This window comes from Theobroma umbraticum, unplaced genomic scaffold, assembly GCF_002168275.2.
Source record: "Theobroma umbraticum cultivar Fairchild unplaced genomic scaffold, ASM216827v3 scaffold_146.0, whole genome shotgun sequence".
Taxonomy (NCBI): Eukaryota; Viridiplantae; Streptophyta; class Magnoliopsida; order Malvales; family Malvaceae; genus Theobroma; species Theobroma umbraticum.
The window spans coordinates 6280055-6301947 of NW_018397265.1; the positions used below are offsets into that span (position 1 = coordinate 6280055).

General features: G+C 31.7%; 3 protein-coding genes across 3 annotated transcripts; all 3 read right to left on the minus strand.

Annotated features, from left to right (window-relative positions):
• Nucleotides 1–290: 290 nt before the first annotated feature.
• Nucleotides 291–7229, minus strand: LOC110422810 (glycosyltransferase BC10-like). Its single transcript, XM_089784615.1, has 3 exons — nucleotides 7171–7229; nucleotides 5697–6108; nucleotides 291–926 (listed from the first exon to the last, which is right to left on the minus strand). Exons 1-3 carry the CDS (start codon nucleotides 7227–7229, stop codon nucleotides 291–293), a joined length of 1107 nt encoding a protein of 368 aa, XP_089640741.1.
• Nucleotides 7230–8557: 1328 nt separating this feature from the next.
• On the minus strand, nucleotides 8558–10675 carry LOC110422761 (glycosyltransferase BC10-like). The gene is made up of 2 exons (XM_021436774.2): nucleotides 10124–10675; nucleotides 8558–9211 (listed from the first exon to the last, which is right to left on the minus strand). The coding sequence occupies exons 1-2, from the start codon at nucleotides 10673–10675 to the stop codon at nucleotides 8558–8560; spliced, it is 1206 nt and encodes a 401-aa protein (XP_021292449.2).
• Nucleotides 10676–12627: 1952 nt separating this feature from the next.
• Nucleotides 12628–15909, minus strand: DELTA-ADR (delta-adaptin). Its single transcript, XM_021436740.2, has one exon. It carries the CDS (start codon nucleotides 15685–15687, stop codon nucleotides 12859–12861), a length of 2829 nt encoding a protein of 942 aa, XP_021292415.1. The 5' UTR covers nucleotides 15688–15909; the 3' UTR covers nucleotides 12628–12858.
• Between the last annotated feature and the right edge of the window lie 5984 nt (nucleotides 15910–21893).

The following is a 21893-nucleotide window of genomic DNA, read 5'->3' on the forward strand; positions in this document are numbered from 1 at the left end:
GCAATGAAAATGAAATCTTCATGTCTTTAGAAAAAACAATATAATGTTGGCTTGGACGGGTGGATTTCTGAATGGTCGAAGTTGTTCAAACAAATTTGAACTTGGATCAGTTAAGATTTAGGAATCGGCTAATTTAATTCCATATATATAGAGGGAATAACCAAAAAGATTAGCTTTCATCAAAATGAAAATGCAAAAAAGGGAAACGTAGGGTATCTTAAATCCATTATAGTCCAGATATAACAAATTGTCAAACAAAAGACTTAAACTATACAAAGTAAAGAAGCAAACTAAAAATACATGACTTCTGGGGCAAAACTCAACAACCTATCTAGAGTATTAGCTGCAAACTTCCTTGCAAACATGTAGCAAACGTCGGCTCTCTCTCCATTATAATAGCAACTGGAATTTCTTAGCTTCTCCAGAAACTCCTTGGTCACATCCGAGCTTTCGAAGGTATACGGATGAGGTCCGCCCTTGGACCAGTCCACGTATGTCAAAGTCCTATTCAAGTTTCTCTCCAAAAAGTTGATACCAACAAATGTTGGCAGGTAATGCTCGTCCCCATAACATGCATCTTTGCAGAAAAGGCTGAATACGGGAAAATATGTTTCGTCGGAGATTACCTCGATGGCTAGAAAACGATCCATCTCAAACCATTGAGAGCCCTTTCGCCATTGTTCAATCGTAACCACGGGTTCCATATCGGAGCTGTACCTGCCACGCCCTACGGGGCCTGGTAAATCTAACGACTCCACGTGGGATCTTTCCGAGTGTATGAGATAATTGTAAATGGTAGTGAAATTAAAGAGAGGGATACATGACTCCGAAACAAGAACGAAACGCTCATTTGAGATGTCAAGCAAAGCATTTGCTAACAGGCGGCGTTCTGCCGCCACCATATTCATTTCTCCCCAGCTCACGTTCTACATTGGTTAATGTTCAAAGAACACCATCATATATATAGGGTGCAAGGCCAAATAATAATGTATGTGCAAGTGCATGCATGCAAATGAATGGATTAGCTCAATAACTTGACTAAAATCTACCCCCAATTGAGACAAAACATATCATCCCAGGTTATTTGCCAGAACATTTTGCTTCAATTTTTTTCTCTATAACATAAGACAAACAATGAAGAAAGCAATGTAACAGAGTGGGGCTAGAATGTGACGAAAGGTGGATTAAAGAAGTAGAACCAAAGCAATGCATGAATATTCTTTTTCTTAAAAACAAAAAATAAAACAAGCATTCCATTTAAATGTTAAAAAGAAATGTTAAATTACACTACGATTCCACTCCTAATAAAAAATAAATGCCCATAAATTAACATTTTATTATTTTTATAAAGGAGTTGTTGAATAATATCGAATTTAAAGATTTTAAGACATCTATATATATATATAATATTCTTTCAATATAATATAATATAGCATAAGCACTATTCGAAAAGGACATCCTTATTGATTATATTTCTAAACTATTATTGTATATTAATTTTTGTCAATTATTAATTGATAATAGAATTTATAGATAAGAGAGAGTTGTAATTACATTGAATCACTTTTATAAAAGAAGTTTACTTCTAATATAATAGTAATTTCTTTTGAATGATAACAAAAGAGATTAACTTTCATCACTTTTTGATATAACAGTGTTATTATTTATGTAGAATTGTTATAGTTGATAAAAATTCTAACTTTAATAATATTAAATTACTTTTAGATTTCAATTATTATTTTTAGACTTTATATATTAAAAACATTTTTATATATTAATTTATTATTTAGTATTAAAAATAATAATCACCCACTTTGTGTCTATATACATTATTTGGTGTCCCCAGCATCTGTCTAATTATAATGTAATTAATCCATACACACATGCAATAATCACATCACTATGATGCCCCCACTACAGATATTTTGCAATAAAAGGAGTGGAGAAGAATGAAGAATTATGCTAAACAATAACCCCCTAATAGAAATAAAAACAGCTCGTAATATTTATTTTCACAGTTATGATTGGCCTCAAATAGTTAATGGCATCAAAATTGAGCTGTTAATGTTTCATTCTTTGGTGTAACATTTGAGTCAGACTTTATGTTTCTATAATAACGGGCCATTAATTAAATGCAGCATCCAAAAAACCAAGGCTTCGGATCCTCCTTTATTATTATTATTATTATTATTAATTACCTTGCTTAAATGGATGAAAATTGACTTGTAAAATCTATATTTATGGCAAGTAAATCACAATTTACACAATATTTCTATTTCCAAGTTTAACATCTTCACAATAATTGGATGAAAACTAATTAACACAATGAAATTATAATGACTATAGCTATGTTAGATGTAAAATGAAAAAAACGAATGGGAAAATTTGTGAAGGATTGACCTTACTAGGAATCTGCCTGCCATGAAACACCGAACCTTGGGGCACTGTTTCATTGAAAGAAGGACTGGAATGGACGTAAATGGAGTATAGCCCTTGATGTCCTTGAAAGAATTTCTCCCAAATTGGAGCTAACAACACTTTCCCTCTCGTCAGAAACAAAAATGCAACTGTGGGGACTCGTTCGATTGGATATTCTTGGATTTTCGGAGCCATTGACGCTCTCCAAAACAACTCCTTATCCTCCATATCGTGCATAGTTATTTCCGGCGGTTGAAAAAATTCTTCTATAGTGGACTTTTTGGTTTGGTTTGAGACAATAATGTCTTGTGGAGGAGATGTTGAGACGATATCATCTTGTGGAGGAGATGGTTCGATGAGAAAAGGCAATATTCGGGTTTCCACCACATTCTTATTTTGATTGGAAATGGAGGATGAATTAGTGGATGGCGGAGGAGGGTTTAGAACGGCACATGGTACCAGGAAAGGAGAAGTGGAGAGTCGACTAAGTTGGGAATCCAAAGACGATTCTTTGAGATAGAAGCTGAGGGTGATTCCAAGGCCTAAACCGAATCCAAAGAGAAGCACATACCTAACAACATCATTGTATTGAACTTGTGCATGCAAACGCTGCTGCTCCACCACATTCATATTCATATTGGAAGAGAGCTCTGTAGGGATCAACAACGAAGATTGGAAGAGAGAGCACGCGGATGGAGAGCTGGTGTTATAAAAAGAGCGGATATATATATTGCTTTTAATGTGAGAGAGAGTGGGAGAGGGCACAGATTCTTTTAGGTTACATTTACAAGAATGAAGCTTCGGCTTTCATTCTCCAAAAGATTCTTGGATTAATTTGAAGAACCAATAATATATAGACTTTATGTTTTTTTTTTCTTATAAAATGGTTGCATTTTAATTTAATAATTAAAAATTATTAATTAAATTATATATAACATATTTTGTTTAGATAATATCGATTAATAATGAAATTTATCTACATATCTACCCGTTCACATACATTCTCACTCACACATTATATTATAAAATATTAAAATTTTATTTACTATTAAGAATGAAGCTTCGGCTTTCATCTTCCAAAAGATTCTTGGATTAATTTGAAGAACCAATATTATATAGACTTAATGTTTATTTTCTTGTGAAAATGGTTGCATTTTAATTTAATAATTCAAAATTATTAATTAATTTATACATAAAATCTTTTGTTTAGATAATATCGATTAATAATGAAATTTATCAATATATCTACCTACTCACGTACATTCTCGCTCACACATTATATTATATGTATCACATAGGTTGAGAACTAGTTATTATATCATACAATGAAACTACTTTTAAAAAATATGATAAGTTAACAAAATTTAAGTATATCTATTCAGAAAATGAATCTGCATAATAAATAAGTTTTCTTACAAATAATAAGTTTTTCAATAAAATTATTTGAAAAAGTTTAAGATCACATAAAATTTGAGGAAAGAAAAAATAGGTAGAAACTTTTGGGACATAGCTAAAATTTTAAGAAAATCAAGAGGTCAAGGTCGAAGTTATATTATTGAACCAATAAGGCATATGATATATAATTTGATTTATAGAAGGAAATATAGGAGAAATATTAGTAAGATATTTGGTTGGCAAAATCATATTGAGGAATGTGTAAGGACTAGCAAAAAAAAAAAAACTATTTTACCTTTCAATGAATAACAATAATTTGACTAAAAAAATATTTTTCTTTTTACATTTTTTCTTTTTTCCTCTTTTCCTTTTCCTTTTTTCTTTTCTCATGTTTCCTCCATTAGTCGGAGACGTGACTAGCTATGCAACGGCTCAAGTTGGTACATTTAATAGTTTTTTATTTGTTTTAATAATTTCTACTAAAAATTAGTAGTTTCAAGAGGCTTGAGATTAAAAATTATATATAATTATCTAGGTGCTATTTGAACTTTACATATTTTCTCTCTTCAAGTTACAAATGTAAAGACACAAATATATCAAATGTGTTATTTTCTCAACAATCACATTCGTTATAATTATATTGTATTGTAGGACACCTAAACGTCACCAAATAATAATTACACATTTGTTTCAAAAAAAAGATTTTTTAAATTTAGATCCTTTCTATTAAGTTTTCAAAAGAAAAAAAAAACTAAAAGTTTAAGCATAATATCTAAAAAAGTTTTTAAATTATTCAAAAAAATTTAAATAAACCCTTATACTCTTGTTACATTTAAAGAAGTCATTGTACTTTTATTTTGAGTGAAAAATAAGTTTTTGTATTTTTATTTTGAATCAAATAAACATTTACGACTAATAGTTGATTTTGTCAAAATATAACTTGTCATTCTATACTACACAATGCTAGCTTGGCACTAACATAGCATATTTATATCATGATGACGTTGTATATTGATGTAACATGATAAAAAAATGACTATTTACATATTATATCATTATTTATGTATTTTCAATTTTGACTATTTAACATATATCTCAAAGAAACGTAAATTGCTTTTTAATTGAATTTACTTGTGCCTTTAAGACATTAAAAAGATAAAACAAAAAGAACCCTTGCCTAGCTATCAAATAATTATATAGCTATAAGCAATTTATACTTTAATAATTTTGCATTGATTAGATCTTGAAATGGGGGTATGCTGTATTAGCTAAGTTCAAACGTCCTTTTAATTTTTTCATTTTTAGAGAAAAGAGGATTTATGGTGATCTTAAATTTTTGAAAACTCGCTAATAATGTTTAATAGGGAGACTTCCAACAACTAGACTGTGGGTCAAGTGTACTAGTCAAGTCTGTACAATTTGGCTCACTAGCTCAATGGCACACAAACTAACATGCTATATGTGTCACATGTACAATGTATCCATTCATCGTTGATTTCTAGTGGGTTAGAGTGGGAGTTGTTGGCTCTTGCATTCAAAGGTTTTCTTTCTGGTATTAGACCAATTTGTTTGGTCAAGGCTACTTTTTGCCTTTTGTTCAAAATGTCCTATGTTGATAGATTACTTGAAACTCTAAATTAAACCATAGATATTGAAAATCACTTTTCATGAAAATTATTGATAAGATTTGAATTCAAGATCATTTATATATCAAAATGAACAAGTTAACTTGAATTTACTAATTGAGTCAATTTACGGTTGTTAGAATTAAACTGACAATCAAAAAGAGAAATTATTTCAAGAAATGTGATGATTGAAAGGGGTGAAAACAATGATAGATTGATGATAGTGTGGTAGGAACTTGGACATATGTGTGAACTAACCTTACTTGGAATTCTTCTTCCATGAAAAACAGAGTCCTTTGGCACAGAATCCTTGTAAAGAGGATAGGGGTGAACATATATGTTGTAAAGCCCCTCATGTCCTTTGAAGAACATCTCCCACGAGGAGGCTAGAGGTAGAGCTCCCTTTGTCAAGAACATGAAGGCGATTTTAGGGACATTCTCAAATGGAAACTCTTTAACTCTCGGAACAAACGATGCTCGCCAAAACAACTCTTCATCACCCATATTGTGTATGAGAGTTGGCCATATATTTGAGTCAAAACTACTATGATGAGGTACAAATGGGGAAGGGGTGGAGGTGGCGGCAAGGGTGGCGGAAATAGCGGAAGCAATAATGGTGGTGGTGGTGGTGATAGTAAGGGTAGCAAGGATGAAAACGAGAAGAGATGATCTATTTGTAAATGGGAATTGGAACTAACTGTATTTCCTAGGGACAAACCAATAACAAAGGACACAAGATGAAAGAGATGAGCTAAGTTATAAGGATTCAAACACAAGATTAATTAGGAAGAAAGGGAGAAACCACAATTAAATAATTTAATTATTTTCTGTTGAAATTTACGTTTTCAGTTTGAAGGCATTGTTTGATGATGTTGATGATTTCCATATTTGTAAGAAGAAAACCAATATTATTATATCAGAGCAATTGAAAATGCAATGAAATTTCTTCATTATCGTGTGGAATAGGGCACACAAGCCACACGTCAAGCGCATTTTAAGGGAAGAAAAGTTAAACCATTTTCTTTAGTTGAAGACTTTAATGGGAAGAAAAGAGGAAGCAATCAAAGTCAAGGATTACAACTATTTTTAGATTTTTTTTATTACATCTGAGGCCGTCAAAATATGGATTTATAGACTAATATTATATACCAGTGAGTAAGCTGTTGGCTGAATAATGCGACGAGGACGCTGATGGTTTCCACATCTAACGCAAGAACAAGCACAGCATGTAGATAATATATACTAGTGAGTAAAACATAAGTTGTTGACTGAATAATGTGACTGTATATGATGTTGATGATCTCCACATCTAACACAAGGACATGCACAGAGATGTAGTATTCACAACCGGATTGCAAGAAACAGAAGGTTCCCATTAAAATAATAGTACAACTCCAAGCATAGGCATTCCAAGACTTGAAACTATAACATACACAAGAATATATTCATTTTGAAGCTCAGGTGCCAGAATGTTTCGAAATTGGAACTTTACTTCACAAGATTTAATGCTCCATAAGGAAATTAGGAATCACAGGTGTTTGTGGAGAAACGTTCAAATGCTCATCTTCTCTTTCCTCAGCATTCTTCTTCCTTGAACTTTTATGTCTTCTCTCTTTACCACGCTCTTACTTTGATTGGAAATGGAGGATGAATCCAATGCAAAGACAAATCTTTGAGATAAAAGCTGAGAGTGATCCCAAGGCCGAAACCAAATGCAAAGAGAAGAATATACCCAACAACATCATTGTATTGAACTTGAGCCGGTAACTGTGGACGTTGGTGCTCCAACATATTCTTCGTCGTCGAGAGTGCGATAGGGATGTTGGAATGGAAGGATGGTGTTATATAAAAATGACGTTATCTTTGGCTTTTAATGCAAGAGAGAGTTAGAGACGGAGAGGGAACCGATCCTTTTGAGTTTCATTCTCCAAAATTCTCGGATTAATATAAAGAACCAACAATATATAGATTTAATGTTTATTTTTGTTTGAAAATGGTTGCATTTTAATGTAATTGTTAAAATTTATTAACTAAATTATATAAAAAATATTTTGTTTAGATAATATGGAAATATTCTTAATTAAAAATAATTTAAAGAGAAGAATTTTATTTTCAGTATTTATACATTACTATATTTTTGGCCTCATTCGTAGCGCATGATCCCATCGTTAAATGTAGTTTCTTTTTATGTTTTGATAAGAATAGTTTGATTATATATAATAATATAATATAATATTTATTGCACATATACTCTTTTAAAGGAATAATTCATTAAAATCAATATGATAAATAAGAAGAAATTGTAATTACATTGAAACTCTTTTCTTACGACACATTTGGTTCTTGAAATAAAATAAAAAATAATAAAATAATTATTTTGTCAAAATAAAAATAGAGAATGAATAAATTTTCTTGTAACATATTTGGTTCGTAAAATAAAATAAAATAAAAATAAGTATTCTGTGATAATAGAATAGAAAGGAAATAACTATTATGTAATTTGATTTAAAGAATGAAATACATGAGAAATATTATTAAGAATTTGGTTGGTAAAATCATATTGAGGAATGTGTAAGGAATAGAAAGCAAAATACTATTTTTCCCTTCAATGAATAATAATAATTTGATTAAAAAATAAAATTATTTTTTTTTTACACTTTTTCCTTTTTCCCTTCTCATGTTTCCTCCACGAGTCAGGGACATAACTAGCTTTGAACCGGCTCAAGTTAGTTGTTGAATAACCGATCTAGGACTTCCAATCTTCAGATCTGGAACTCAAGTTGATAAGTTTAAGATGAGATATGAATAGAGATTTTAAGTTCGAATGGTACCATTTTTGTACCCAAAAAAATTAAACATGTTAATAATCAAAAGTTTAAATTTTCAAAAATTTGACCAATTAGGTACATTTAATAGTTTTTTCATTTCTATACTAAGAATTAGTAGTTTTCATGCATTTGAGTATTTGGTTCATTAGTTAGTATATGATTCTCATGTCTAAAGAGTAAGATTTGAATTTCCCTTCTCCTAATTATATAAAAAAAATATTAGTTTTCGTAAGATTGAGATAAAAAAATCTTATAAATACAATTGGGTAGCTTAGTATTAAATGGGTACTCTCATGTCAAGAATTGATTAGAGCTTAACAACATGGTTGCAATGTCCAACAAAGGGTGCAATGTATTTGGCAGGAATTTCCTAGCAAACAGAAAGCACATGGAAGTAATATTCCCATTATAACTGCAATTACCAGCAAACCTTACTTTATTCAGAAAATCTTCCGAAATAGCTCCCTTCCCAAATTTCCCAGGGTGAGGACCAGCCTTTGACCAATCTACCCAAGTAACACTCCTATTCGAGTTTTGCTCTGGCCAAACAATCAACACCAAGGTTGGTATGTAGTGCTCGTCCATGTAGCAAGGAGGGCTGCAATATTCTCTAAAAATCTGGTAGTATTTTTTGTCTGATACGATTTCGATAGCAAGGCTGCGAGTCACTTCAAACCATTGGGAGCCTTTACGCCATTGAGCTATGGAAATGGCAGGGAACATTTTGGGGTTGTATCTGCCACGGCCTACCTTCCTTGGATCATCATATGAACCTACATAACTTTGATTGGAGTTGAGGAGGTAATTGTATATTGTTGTGAAGTTAAATAAAGGGATGCAAGTCTCCGAGAGCAACACAAATCTCTCGTTTGTGAAATCAAGGAGAGCATTCGCTAAAAGCCGCCTCTCTGCATCGATCATCGTCTCTTTTCCCCATTCCACGGGCTGCGATCAAGAAGGAGAGAAAAATGATTTATTTACATATTATACCATTATTTCTGGTTTTTCATTTTAATTCTATCAACTCAACACATCTCTCAAAGACCAAAAAAGATACGTAATTGTTGAAGTTGTTTTCTAATTGGGTTTACTTGTGCCATTGAAACATTAATAAAAAAAAAAAACCCTTCTCTAGCTATCAAGTAATTAGATAGCTATAAGCAATTTATAGCTTTATAATTTTGCATTGATTAGATCTTGAAACGGGGGTATACTGTTTTGGCTAAGTTCAAAACCTTTTATTCTTTTATTTATTTTTAGAGAAAAGAGGATTCATGGTGATCTTAAAATTTTGAAAACTCGCTAATAATGTTTAATAGGGAGACTTGTAAAAACTAGACTGTGGGTCACATGCACTAGTCAAAGTCTGTACAATTTGGCTCAATAGCTCAATGGCACACAAACTAACATACTATGTGTCACATATGCAATGTACCCATTCATCGTTGATTTCTAAAGTGGGTTACAGTGGAAGTCGTTGGTTCTTGCATTCAAAGGTTTTCTTTCTGGTACTAGACCAATTTCTATGGTCAAGACTACTTTTTTTTTTAGTCATATTATCTTATGTTGATAGGTTACTTTATTAGTTAGTATATGATTCCCTAGGGTTTGAATCTCTTTTTCTTAAATTAAAATAAAAAAGAATAAAACTGTCAATAAGATTTAAAATTAAGATCATTTATATCAAAATAATCAAATTTACTAATTGAATCAATTTACAATTGTTAGAATTAAACTATATTTATCCTGAATAACAAAAAGAGATATTATTTCAAGAAATGTGATAATTGAAAAAGGTGAAAACAATTAGAGATGGATGATAGTGTGGTAGGAACCAGGAAATATGACTGAACTAACCTTGCTTGGAATTCTTCTTCCATAAAAAACACAGTCCTCTGGCACAGAATCCTTGTAAAGGGGATGGGGGTGAACATATATGTTGTAAAGCCCCTCATGTCCTTTGAAGAACATCTCCCACAAAGGGGCTAGAGGTAAAGCTCCCTTTGTCAAGAACATGAAGGCGATTTTAGGGACATTCTCAAATGGAAACTCTTTAACTCTCGGAACAAACGATGCTCGCCAAAACAACTCTTCATCACTCATATTGTGCATGAGAGGTGCCCATATATTTGAGTCAAAACTACTATGATGAGGTACAGATGGGGGTGGTGGTGGAGGGGGCGGCAAGGGTGGCGGTGATAGTGGAAGCAATGATGGTGGTGGTGATAGTAAGGGTTGCAGGGATGGAAACAAGAAGGGATGATCTATATGTAAGTGGGAATTGGAACTAGCTATAATTCCTAGGGACAAACCAATAACAAAGGACACAAGATGAAAGAGATGAACTAATTGGAAATGGGAACTGAAAAGCTTGGCGAAAGTTGGGGCTTTTTGAGTTTCATTTCCCATTGCCTTTGCCTGTATCGTATGGGAGAAAAAGGAAGAGAGATAAGCAAATCTTTTTTATTGACTCTATAGCGAAAACATCGACGCGTACGTTAAGATGGAATTCATGTGGTTTAGTCCAACCTAAGGCTATCCAATGCCTTTCTACCTAAATCATAGGCATAATGTTATAAGAATTCAAACACAATATTAATTTATTATAACCAATCAATCAAGTAAACGGGTGCTTTTCTAAGCTAACATACTTGAATATCTCGAAATTTTGATGACAATCCTCTAATTAATTAGGAAGAATAGAGAGAAATCATAACTAAATAGTTTAATTCTTTTCAAATTAAGTTGACATTTTTAATTTGTTTCATTTTCTTTTAAATACGAATATTAAATAATTATTCTTACTTTCTTTAACTGTAGTTAATTAAAGCAATCATAAGACATCTCAGCATTTGATTCAATAATAAACACATATATTCTCTTTATGATTGAATTGCAATCCATCTTTCCCTTCTTTAACAAAAAAAAATATTATCAAGTAAATCTGAAAAAGGAGAGAATTTGAAGTTTGACTCTTGGCAGCTACTCGTCAATAAAGAAACAAAATGCTTTCCAAACCTTTGAAGCCATTGTTTGATGATGCTGATTATTTCCCTAATTGTAATAAGAAGAAAACCAATATACCAACAAAATTATTAATTAATTATTACAAAAAAACCTGTTAGGATGTGACTAGGTAGAGCAATTGAAGCTGCAATGAAATTTCTCCATTGCCGTATGGAACAGGATACACAAATCACACGTCAAGTGCATGTTTAGGTGTTGCTTTGGGAAGAAAAGTTAAGACCATTTTGAAGACTTAAATGGGAAGGAAAGAGGGAGCAATCAAAGTCATAGATTACACCATTTTATATATTCTCTTTTATCATAATAAGCATAAAATGCAGTGAAATCACATTGTCACATGACAATTTTTTAACTTTTACGTGAATATAAAATGATAAATGATATTTTAACTAACAACAGTTAATTTTATTTAAATTTTATTAAATAGTTCATACACTTTTTAGAGCATTATACCTTTTATTTATGTAATGCATATCAAAATTGAGAAATAATTGCAGTAACAAAATTTGCTGCTGCTCAACTAACCTCAGCAGGAGAATTCCTAAAGGCTAAAATAAACAACTAAAGCTTCCAAAATATATATTCTAAAACTCAACTTTAAAGCAACATAGTTTTTTCAATATGATTAAGAAAGTTGATTGCATTATGCTACCACCTGATTTCCCTTCACAGTTATGTTCCAACCAAATTGTAACATACTGGCAAAATCAGCAGGATGCAATCGTATAACAAAAACACCACAATTTCAACATAAAGTCCACACAAGGATATGAGCAGTAACTTCAACAAAACCATCAGATTGTCAGTCAAGGTAGACTCAATTCGTTGCATTGAGTCAGTAAAGCCTAATCTGTTGACTAAATAATGAGACAACGATGCTGGATGAATTCCGCATCTAACACAAGAACATGCACAGCATGTAGACATTATATTCTGGTGAGTAAAGCATAAGTTGTTGAGTGAAAAATGTGACTATGATGCTGATGATTCCCACATCTAACATAAGGACATGCGCAGAAATACAGATATTATAGCCTAGTAATCACAATGGGATGATTGCAAGAAACAGAAGGTTCCAATTAAAATAACTACACTATGGCCCGTGCGTTGCACACGGGCCACTTTCTACCTGTTTTCTTCATTTTCTTTTTACCTCTCTTTTTCTGTCTTCAATACCATTTTTCTTTTTTCCTATGGCCTCCAAGTGGCTAGAGGAGGAAGCTCCTTTGAGGCTTCCTTTTACTTGTGTAATAGATAGTACAACTTGAAACATATCAGCATTTCAAGACTCGAAATTATAACATACAGAGAATATATTCATTTTAAAGCTCAGGTGCCAGAACGTTTCAAAATTGAAACTTTACCTCAAAATTGAATTTCAACATGTATAATGTCCAAAACCAATCCCAGAGTTTAAATTTCAATAAACCACAAACCCCAAACAAAAACAGAAAGTATAAATTTACAGCAGAACTAACCTTAGCATGCAAGAAGGCAGAATGCAGGGATATTATCGGCCAACTTCTATCAAGCAGTTTCTAACTATTGGATCAAAAAATTTAACGCTATAAAAGGAAATCAGGAATAACAGGTGTTTGTGGAGAAACATTCAAAAGCTCATCAGCTCTTTGACGAGATTTATGCCTTCCATGGCGATGAGTGCTCTTCTCTTTTTCTTTCTGACCATTATCTTCTCTTTCCTCAGCATTCTTCTTCCTTGGACTTTTATGTCTTCTCTCTTTACCATGACTACGGTGTTTTCTCCTTCTTGAATTAGGATTTCCATCATCAACTAAATTTTCTTTTGATTCCACATGAGGATCTGTATCTTGTTTTTCCTTCCCCCTTCTCTTGCTAGATGGCTTATCAGAAAGGTTGCTTCGTGATGAAGTGGGTATCACATCTTCACTACCTAAAAGAATATCCCGCACAGCACCTGAGAGTGAATCATCCTTTGCCTCAGGCTTCTTCATTGCAATGGGTTTCTCATCCACTTCATCCAATTTTACCACTACAGGCCTAGGCTTGGCATGGTTTGGTTTTTTCTTTGGGAAAAGTGATTCCTCGGTAAGTTTAGCCAGATCATCAGAATTATCATTGACATTACCCTGTGATGTGTGGTCATTGGCAGGAGGATAATCATTTGAAATTATTTCACTCTTCCCTGAAGGAAGATAATACAATCCATGGCGCTTACGATGCTCAGCTAACAGAGATGTGGACTCATTTGATTGCTCAAAGTCTTCTTTGATCTGAAGGTTAGAGAAAGAAACACCAACCTTCTGCTCATTAGAAGGAGTTCCAAAAGAAAATGAGTTTGATGAAGGTAGTTGAATATCACCACAGATCATTTCCAAGTCGCCAAGGTTCTCCTTAAGCATTAACCCATCCGGTAGAGGAACTTTTCCCTGGGCAGTTAAAGAGACGGGACCAAGCTCCTCAGAAAAGGCATCATGCATCAGTTCAATGGTTTTGGAAGCTTCAACTTCTTTTCTCTCTAAACCCTTTTCCTCTTGAGCAGAAGGATTAAGTAAATCTAGTTTTGTCATATCAACAAAGCCAAGCACATTCCGTGCTCTCCCCTGTACTTCCACATCATGGCTTCCTAATAGAGGGCCCAAAGCTATTTCAACCAGATTCAACAGGTTTACAATAGATTCATCAGTCATAGAAGCAGAGGTAGATGTCAGACCATGTGTAACAGCTGCATCCCCACCATCTTCCACCGACAGACCATCAAATGATTCGTAGGACACAGATGCTGAAACTCCTGAGGGCAAATTATCGGGACATGCAGAGGAAGTGGTACTTTCCCGTTGCATAAGGTAAGTATGTAGGCAAAAAACTAACACTTTAAAGGCAGACTGAATATAAATTGCCCTAATAGATGGTGGCAACAAACTAGTACGAGGTTGTAATAGTGCTTCCATAAGTTCTAATGGGTTCCTTGAAAACTCAACATATTCTCCAGAAGACCAGGCAGCAGCAGATAATACCCTATGCAAGAAAGGATTTCCAAGTAAAGCAGGATCAATCAGCAGATCACGAGCAACACGAACAAGTTCTGGCCTAACTTCCTTGACCCTCAATCCAATATCAATAAGCTGATTTTCAATTTCTTCTCCCTTCTGGCAATGTGGGATTCTTGACATCTCCCCAAGCAGTGATACATACCAATCAAAGTCAACAATAATTTCATATAGATTCCTAGAACAAGTTGATAAAATAGAATTAAGAATCTCATTACAAAACTCAGGATCAGCTTTAAGTGCATAGTTGACCAAAACTCTGCAAATTTCGGCCACATTATGTTCAGACACCATTGCCATCACAAGATGCAAGGACTCAATCTTAATATTAGGATCTGCATCACTCAATGACTTAATCACAACTTCCTTATTCTCCGACACAGCCCACAAGTGCTTGGGTGCTACAATCGCAAGAGCCTGCAATCCAAGATACTTAAGATTTGGATCCTCATCCACCAAAAACTCTCGAACCTTTCCCACTGCAAGCCTCACAGCAGAGTCATACTCACTCAAACTAGTAACCACAGTCCTAACACACTCAAACAACAGCGACTTCGCCCCAGTTCTCCTCATATGATCACAAACCGGCTCAACAACCCGTTTTGCTAACCTCGGTTCCAAAGGAGCCAACTTAGCAAAAATCTTCAAAACCTTAATCAAAACCCAATTGTTCTTTGAATCAACCAAAATCTTATAAAACTCGGGCGCCAAAGGAAGATACGATCTGGGATCTTTACAAGCAAGTTCACAGAACACCCCAACAACAGCAGACAAAATCTGAGGATCATAATTCTCTAAATTTTCAACTAAACGTTTAAAACACACCCTAACAGAATCTGGGTATTTCTCAAAAACCCTTAATACTACAGCTACTGCCCTTTTTCGAACATAAAGTTTATTACTAGACAGTAGAGTGAAAATTTCCTGGGTCAAATCCCTAGCAAGATCAACATTAGCAATTCTAGATAAGCATTGGAGAGATAAACTTACTTCAAACTCATTGGTACTGGTAAGATCCTTGCGTAGATGATTAGTTATAAGGAGAAGAACAGGGGTGGAATCATGGAAGGAAAGTGAGATTGCATGGTACGCAATTTTTTTGTGCGAAAAACGAGGGGAAGAGAGGACTTCCAAAGCATGGAAACTTGCAAACGCCATGTCGTGGAAGTGAAGGGAGGAAAGGTAAGAGAGTTTAAGGAGAGCTGTGGATTTGGTTGAGAGGTCAGTGGATTTGATTTCTTTACGGATGTCTTCCAGGGCTTTGGAAATGAAAGCTTGCTCACCGATCAATTGTTGTCTGAGGCCTTTGATCAAGTCCTCCAAAGTGCGTTGAAACAGGGAATCCATGAGTGATGGACCTGACATTATTGGGAAATACGAAGGAAATGGAGATTAGGGTCCTTGAGAAGTTTGGGTTATCTGATGGAATATTGCATTGGAATTTGGGAGGTTTTTGGGTTGGGGAATGCAAGAGGAGAAGAGAAATTCTCTGGGAATTTTGGGTTTGAGAAAGAAAGGGGTTTGTTTTTCCTTTTTTTGAAAAAAAAAATGTCCTTTTTTAATGAGAGAAACGACAGACGATGGTGGGATTCATAATGCTTTTGGATACAAATGTGTCACCGACCAAATGGGCTTTGTTTGGTAGCTGGGAAAATGCTGGGAAATTTGTGATTTTAAAGCTGGCTTTGTTTGTTTACTGTTTTATTTTTTTTTTTTTAATTTTATATGTTTTATGATGAAAACAAACACTAATCTTCAAATCAAAAGAATTTTCTCAATGAAATTAATATGAAATTGAGATTTATTTATAGCAATTGTGCATTTAGTGTAACAAATTGTTTTCTGATTTTTTTTTATTCGTTATATAATTGATTGACTGCAAATAGCAATTTATGTCAATTAAATATCTATGTTTTTAAAACTTATTAACATATAAATTAAATTTTTGAGGATATAAATGAAAATATTTTTAATACAAGAATCTCTAAAAGAATTTTAAGCACAAATAGTTAAAAATGTTCATTGATAAATGCATAATATTTTTTTGAAAGGTAATAAATAAATTTATAATATTAGGATTAAGAAATACCACGAAAGATTGATTTTTTGAAAAGAAAATGAAAGATTAGAATTTATAAATTTTAATAAGGTTTACAAATAACTTGTGTTTGATTTAACAAAAATCAATATTAAAAACATAAGTAAACTACAATTAAGAAACTATATAATAATTTCCCGTCATGAGAGAAAAAGAAAAATTTACTATCAATAGATTTTACATTTTTTTTAAATTTAAAATATAATTTTTTATTTTAAAATATTTTATATTAAAATTATTATTTTTAATATCTAAAAATTAAAAAAATCATAAATAATAAATTTAGAATATATTTTCTTATCTTATTAAATTTATCTTTTTTTTATCGGACGACTTCAATTTTGATCATTATTTTATAAAAATGCACTAAGCTTGTGTAAAATGGTTTGCTTGAGTTCATTTGAAATTGGATATAAGAGAAATTGGTATTGTTGGAAAGTTACAAGATTGTGCAAAATAAGATCCAAACCCAAAATTTTCTCAATCTTTCATGATTTGGTAAATAATTTTTCAAGAAAATTTTATTATTAATGAAATTAAATATAGTCTATGGGAGTTTAAAGATAATAAATTTATAGTAAATAGAAAGATAAAATTCAAAAATTCTCTCAAAACACTTCAAAATGACACTTTAATCTCTATTGTTTCAAAATGATGTTTTTAGTACCTATATTGTCAACATCATTAGTTAATAGTTAAAAAAATTAAACTTAATACTACATAAATATTTTAAGATATAAATATCTCTTATATTATTTTTTAATTTAAGCATATCCCCTTTTTCTAAAAAAAAAAATCTACTCATCCTTCTCTCAAAAAACTTAATAAAAAAATCTAAAAATTTTTTATTTGAAGGCCTGGAAAATTGAAGCTACATCTACTTTGAAAACCATAAACTTCTTTCTTGAGATAAAGTCTATTGTCATAAAACTCTTTATTTCTCCAACAATTTGAAAAAAAAAATCATTAGAAAAAATATATTAAAAGTAGATCTGTTAAAATGGACTTAGTCTATTGAACCGACTCATTTTTTATTGAAAGTGGGGTGGGTTGGGCTTGAAAATTTAAACTCATATTATAACTGAGTTTAAATGGGCCAACTCATCTGATTGATGGGTTATCTCAGGTTAGAGATGGTCTTAATAATTTTATATATTTAGCTATATAAAATTAATAATTTAGTTGCCAATTGTATCGCTTATTTTGTATATTTCAATATGTTTAACCTCTATTTATCAAATTATACTCAAGTATTTGACTCATTGATTAATACATGATCCCCTATCTAAAGAGCAGAATTCGAATCCTCCTTCTCCTAATTATAAAAGAAAAGGCCTCTATTTATCAAATTAATAATTTCAGTTAAGATTAAAATTTACTATCTCTTTTTTTTATGCCAATGAATATTAGATGATAAATTAATAATTATTTAAAAATTGTTACATCATTATTGTCCAAATAAAATTCAAATGTTTTGCTTGAGGATGAGAATTGAGGACAACATAAATGAATATTCGAGTTTTTATTTATTTGATTATATACTTATGTTTATGGGATGGAAGTTTATGTTAGAGATTGAAATTTTATTTATATTTAATGCAATTTATTTGCTTATTTATGCTTGATGTAATTTATTTGTTTGTAATATATATTTATTATTCAATTTATAAATTAAATTATGAAATAATTTTATCGATAGAAAATTTGTTAGGTAGAATTGTAAAAATATTTTTTGTTTGAAAAAAAAAAGTGGACTGGTCCAACTCGATCCAGGGACTGACAAAGAGTAGGCTAGGTTGAGTTTTGAAAACCTATGTAAAAAATGGATTAGCCTAGCTTAACTCATATTTTCTCAACTCACAAGAGTTTGGTCTAAGCTAAGCTAGGCTAGCTCATATTAACATCCCTAATTAAAAGTAAATCTTTTGTTCTATTATGAATATTTTAAATTTAATAGTGTCGAATCAAGAGATTAATTTTTTACTTGTTATTACTAATTTTGTTGAAAAATTTTTGCCCAAAATTTATTCTTTGAAATTAAGGTTTAGGTGACATAAAAAGATTTTGACTTGATTATTATTTATCAAAAGTTTTATATATTTTCCTCTATATCAAATATCGAATTTTATTAAGTATAAAAATGAGGTAAATTACCACATTCACAAATCTCGCTTTAAAATTTTACTAAGTTTTAAATTTTTTTCTTCTTTGTCAAATATTAAATTTTGTTAAATATCAAAGTAAATTTTATTAAGTTTTGAAACGAAATATGAGTAGACTTTTTTAAGAGAGTATTTATGTCCTAAAATATTTATACTGTTGATTAATGATGTTACTAGTTATGGGATTAAAAATATAATTTTGAAATAAAAAGGACTCAAGTATCCTTTTAAAATGTTTTGAGGGAACTTTTTGAATTTAACACATAAATAGAATGATATTCTTTTGTCGAAAAATTTGACAAATAAATAATGAACTTAACTCAAATTGAGTTAATATTGTCCTTGACTTGGGATATTCAGGGTATTTTGTGATTGATGGAAGAGAATCGAAGGATTGAGAGAATGCGTTAGGTTTTGGGTTTGTTTGTTGGGTTGAAACATTGGGGCCGAAAGAGTATTGGGCTTTTGGGTTTTAGGGTTGTAGTTTGGGTTCAATAGAGTGCAGGTGTTAGAACCCATGCTGATTTTGACCAGAACCTGTAAAATTCCAACCCTCTGGTTCTATTTTGATGAGCACAACAGCTAAAACAGGATACCTTAAGGTATGTGTAGATGCTAAAATGGTGATGAAAATTGCAACTTTGTAGCAAAAACCTTGCTTTGATATGATGTCAAACCCAGCTTTGGAACCAGATAAATCCATCACCAAAACATGCTTCTGTTTGAAGGAATAATCATGTTCTACATCCAAGCCTCGTCGTATTCCAATTTCAGGAATCAAAAGTGGCAGAATCCCATTTCGGGATTATGAATTTGCACACCACAGGCAGATTGGCTCACAGATTTGCAAAGCCCTTGTTGAATGCAAAGGTTAATTTTGGCTTTGTCACCATTCATTTGCTTGCTTTTCTTCCTGGAACCAAGCTTTATCTTGATAGACCAATATCACCGCAATCAAAGCAGTTTATAAAGTATATATCAAGCATTTGGCCAATGAGGAATATCCAGCCCCCAATCAAACAGATATGATGTTGGTGAAGCGAAAAAGGAGACAGATAATGCATGACTTTGAATCACCTGGGTGCTTGTTAAATCACATTGAGAGACACAGGAATGGTGAGGTAAAAGCGAGGGATCCTGCGCCAGCTATGGGGTAACATGGGTGGCGTCTATTGTCCATTTTGCATGCCCCCACTGAGTAAGAAGTGGCCCTTTTTTTCTTTTTTTTTTTTATTTCAAGCATTTGCTTGAAATGCATTGCCTAATCACATTCATGGATGAAAGGAATGAATGATTCTTTTTTCTCATCAAATATCAAATGCTTATTAAATGGGAAAATATTCTTATTTATAAATCCAAAATTTATTTTATATCTTTTTTTATGTAGATTTGTGACTCTTTCTTCCATCCAATTGTGATCTGCTTTGGTTACATTGACTTTGTTACTTATAAAAGAGAGATTTACCTTAATGCGAATTTACTTTAATTTATAGTATTTCTCGTGGAGGGTTTCATACTAATGAAGAATTAGGTAGGTTATATCATTTTTTATGAGCCTATAATTTCAACTAAAAAAATATACTTATTAGATGGAGGAAGACCCTTATTTATAAACTCAAGCTCCATTTCATCTCTTTTTTATGTGAGATCCGTAACATACATGCTATTTCTACTTTGCATTTCATATCTATTACTTTGATTCTCATGTGTGCTTTTGATGTTAGAAATGGATTATACTTCTAGCTTTTACATCAAGCTTCTTTTTGACAAAATTTAAAAATTTTCATTTTCATTCAACTATTGATTTACAAAGTCAATTACATGAAAATAATCATAAAAATTGTCACGTTATCACCGTGCTATTATAATTCACTAGGATGGTACCTGTAGCTATGCTACAGAAAAAGGAAATATACATTATGTTGTATTGGATTTCAATTTAGCACTTTTAAAAGAGTTTGTAAAGAAAGCTACATTGTATTAGTTAATTGTATGAATATATGGCTTTTCTTGATAGAGAAAAATATAAACTGATATTAATTGTAAATAGTTATTTGTTTTAATTTCAATCGCTAGAAAGCTGATTCTAGATATATGATTTTGTAAACCTCGAACAAATATGGTGTCTAAAGGGGCAATCTTTGTTCTTTCTTTTTGAGTATTTAATCTTTGAAATTGACATGCATAGCTCTTGTTAGTATGAACTTCATGACTAGCTTTGAATGGGAATGTTATGTGTACAAATATTGTCAAATTAGAGATTTTATTCTATATTGTGATTTTTGAAGAAAAAAAACTATTTTCTTTTCACAAAAATAATGAAAATGGTTTCAAAAGATTAGGTAGTTATTATTTGAAATGAGCACGTTCTAATAAACACCTCTAATCAACTTTCTAAACACTTTCATAATCTAGACCCTTCGAGTACCGAATCCAAAAATAGAGAATTTTTTGAAATTTCATCAATCTTATCATGTGATACCAAAGATTGATAATTGTTGTCTAAATAATGATCAATCAAATAAATTAGTTAAACACTCTCATAAAAAATCTGTATTTGATATAATTTAAATAGTGTCAAAACCATACTAAAACTTCACAAAACACAAACCCCTCGACTCATTTTCTAAAACTATGATCTACTCATTGCTTGTATATCTTGGAGTAAGATGACCTAAAGAGTAAGATTACCCTATTCTCCTAAGACAACATGGCTTTGTGCCACACTTTTTCCCTCTCATTGAGTGAAAAGAACATGAATAACATCACTTGCGTTTACAGATCGATACGGTGCATTCTACAAGAATCTTGTTTTTTGGCGAAAGCTGATTTAAACATGAATGATGGAAGCATAGAAAAAACAAGAGAGAGGTAAGGAAAAAACTTGTAGCAATACCATGCACTTGAGATATATATTTATTCGGTTAAAATTGTTGAGCTTTATTGGAGTATTATTTTTTTTAGTTCTTTTAAAATTGTGAAGCTTCTTTCAAAAGGTGAGGAACATTTTTTTAGTTTGATAATTCCGGCTAAAATGGTGTCTAAGTCTTTACATAATTTTTTATTTTAAAAAAATTTAAAAATGGGCAGTTATAGAATCCCATTTGTCTTAAGTGTACAAAAAATATATAGAAAACTTTAAAATACAGAAAGTATAAAGAAAAAATATGAAAATTAAAAATCCATGAAAAATACAGAAAAAGGAAAATGCAGAAAATAAAGAGAAAAATTAAGATAAGGAAAAAATAAAAGAAAAAGTATAAGGATCGTATTGCACAAATCTAATCCTATGGTAATTCGATAACCCAAAA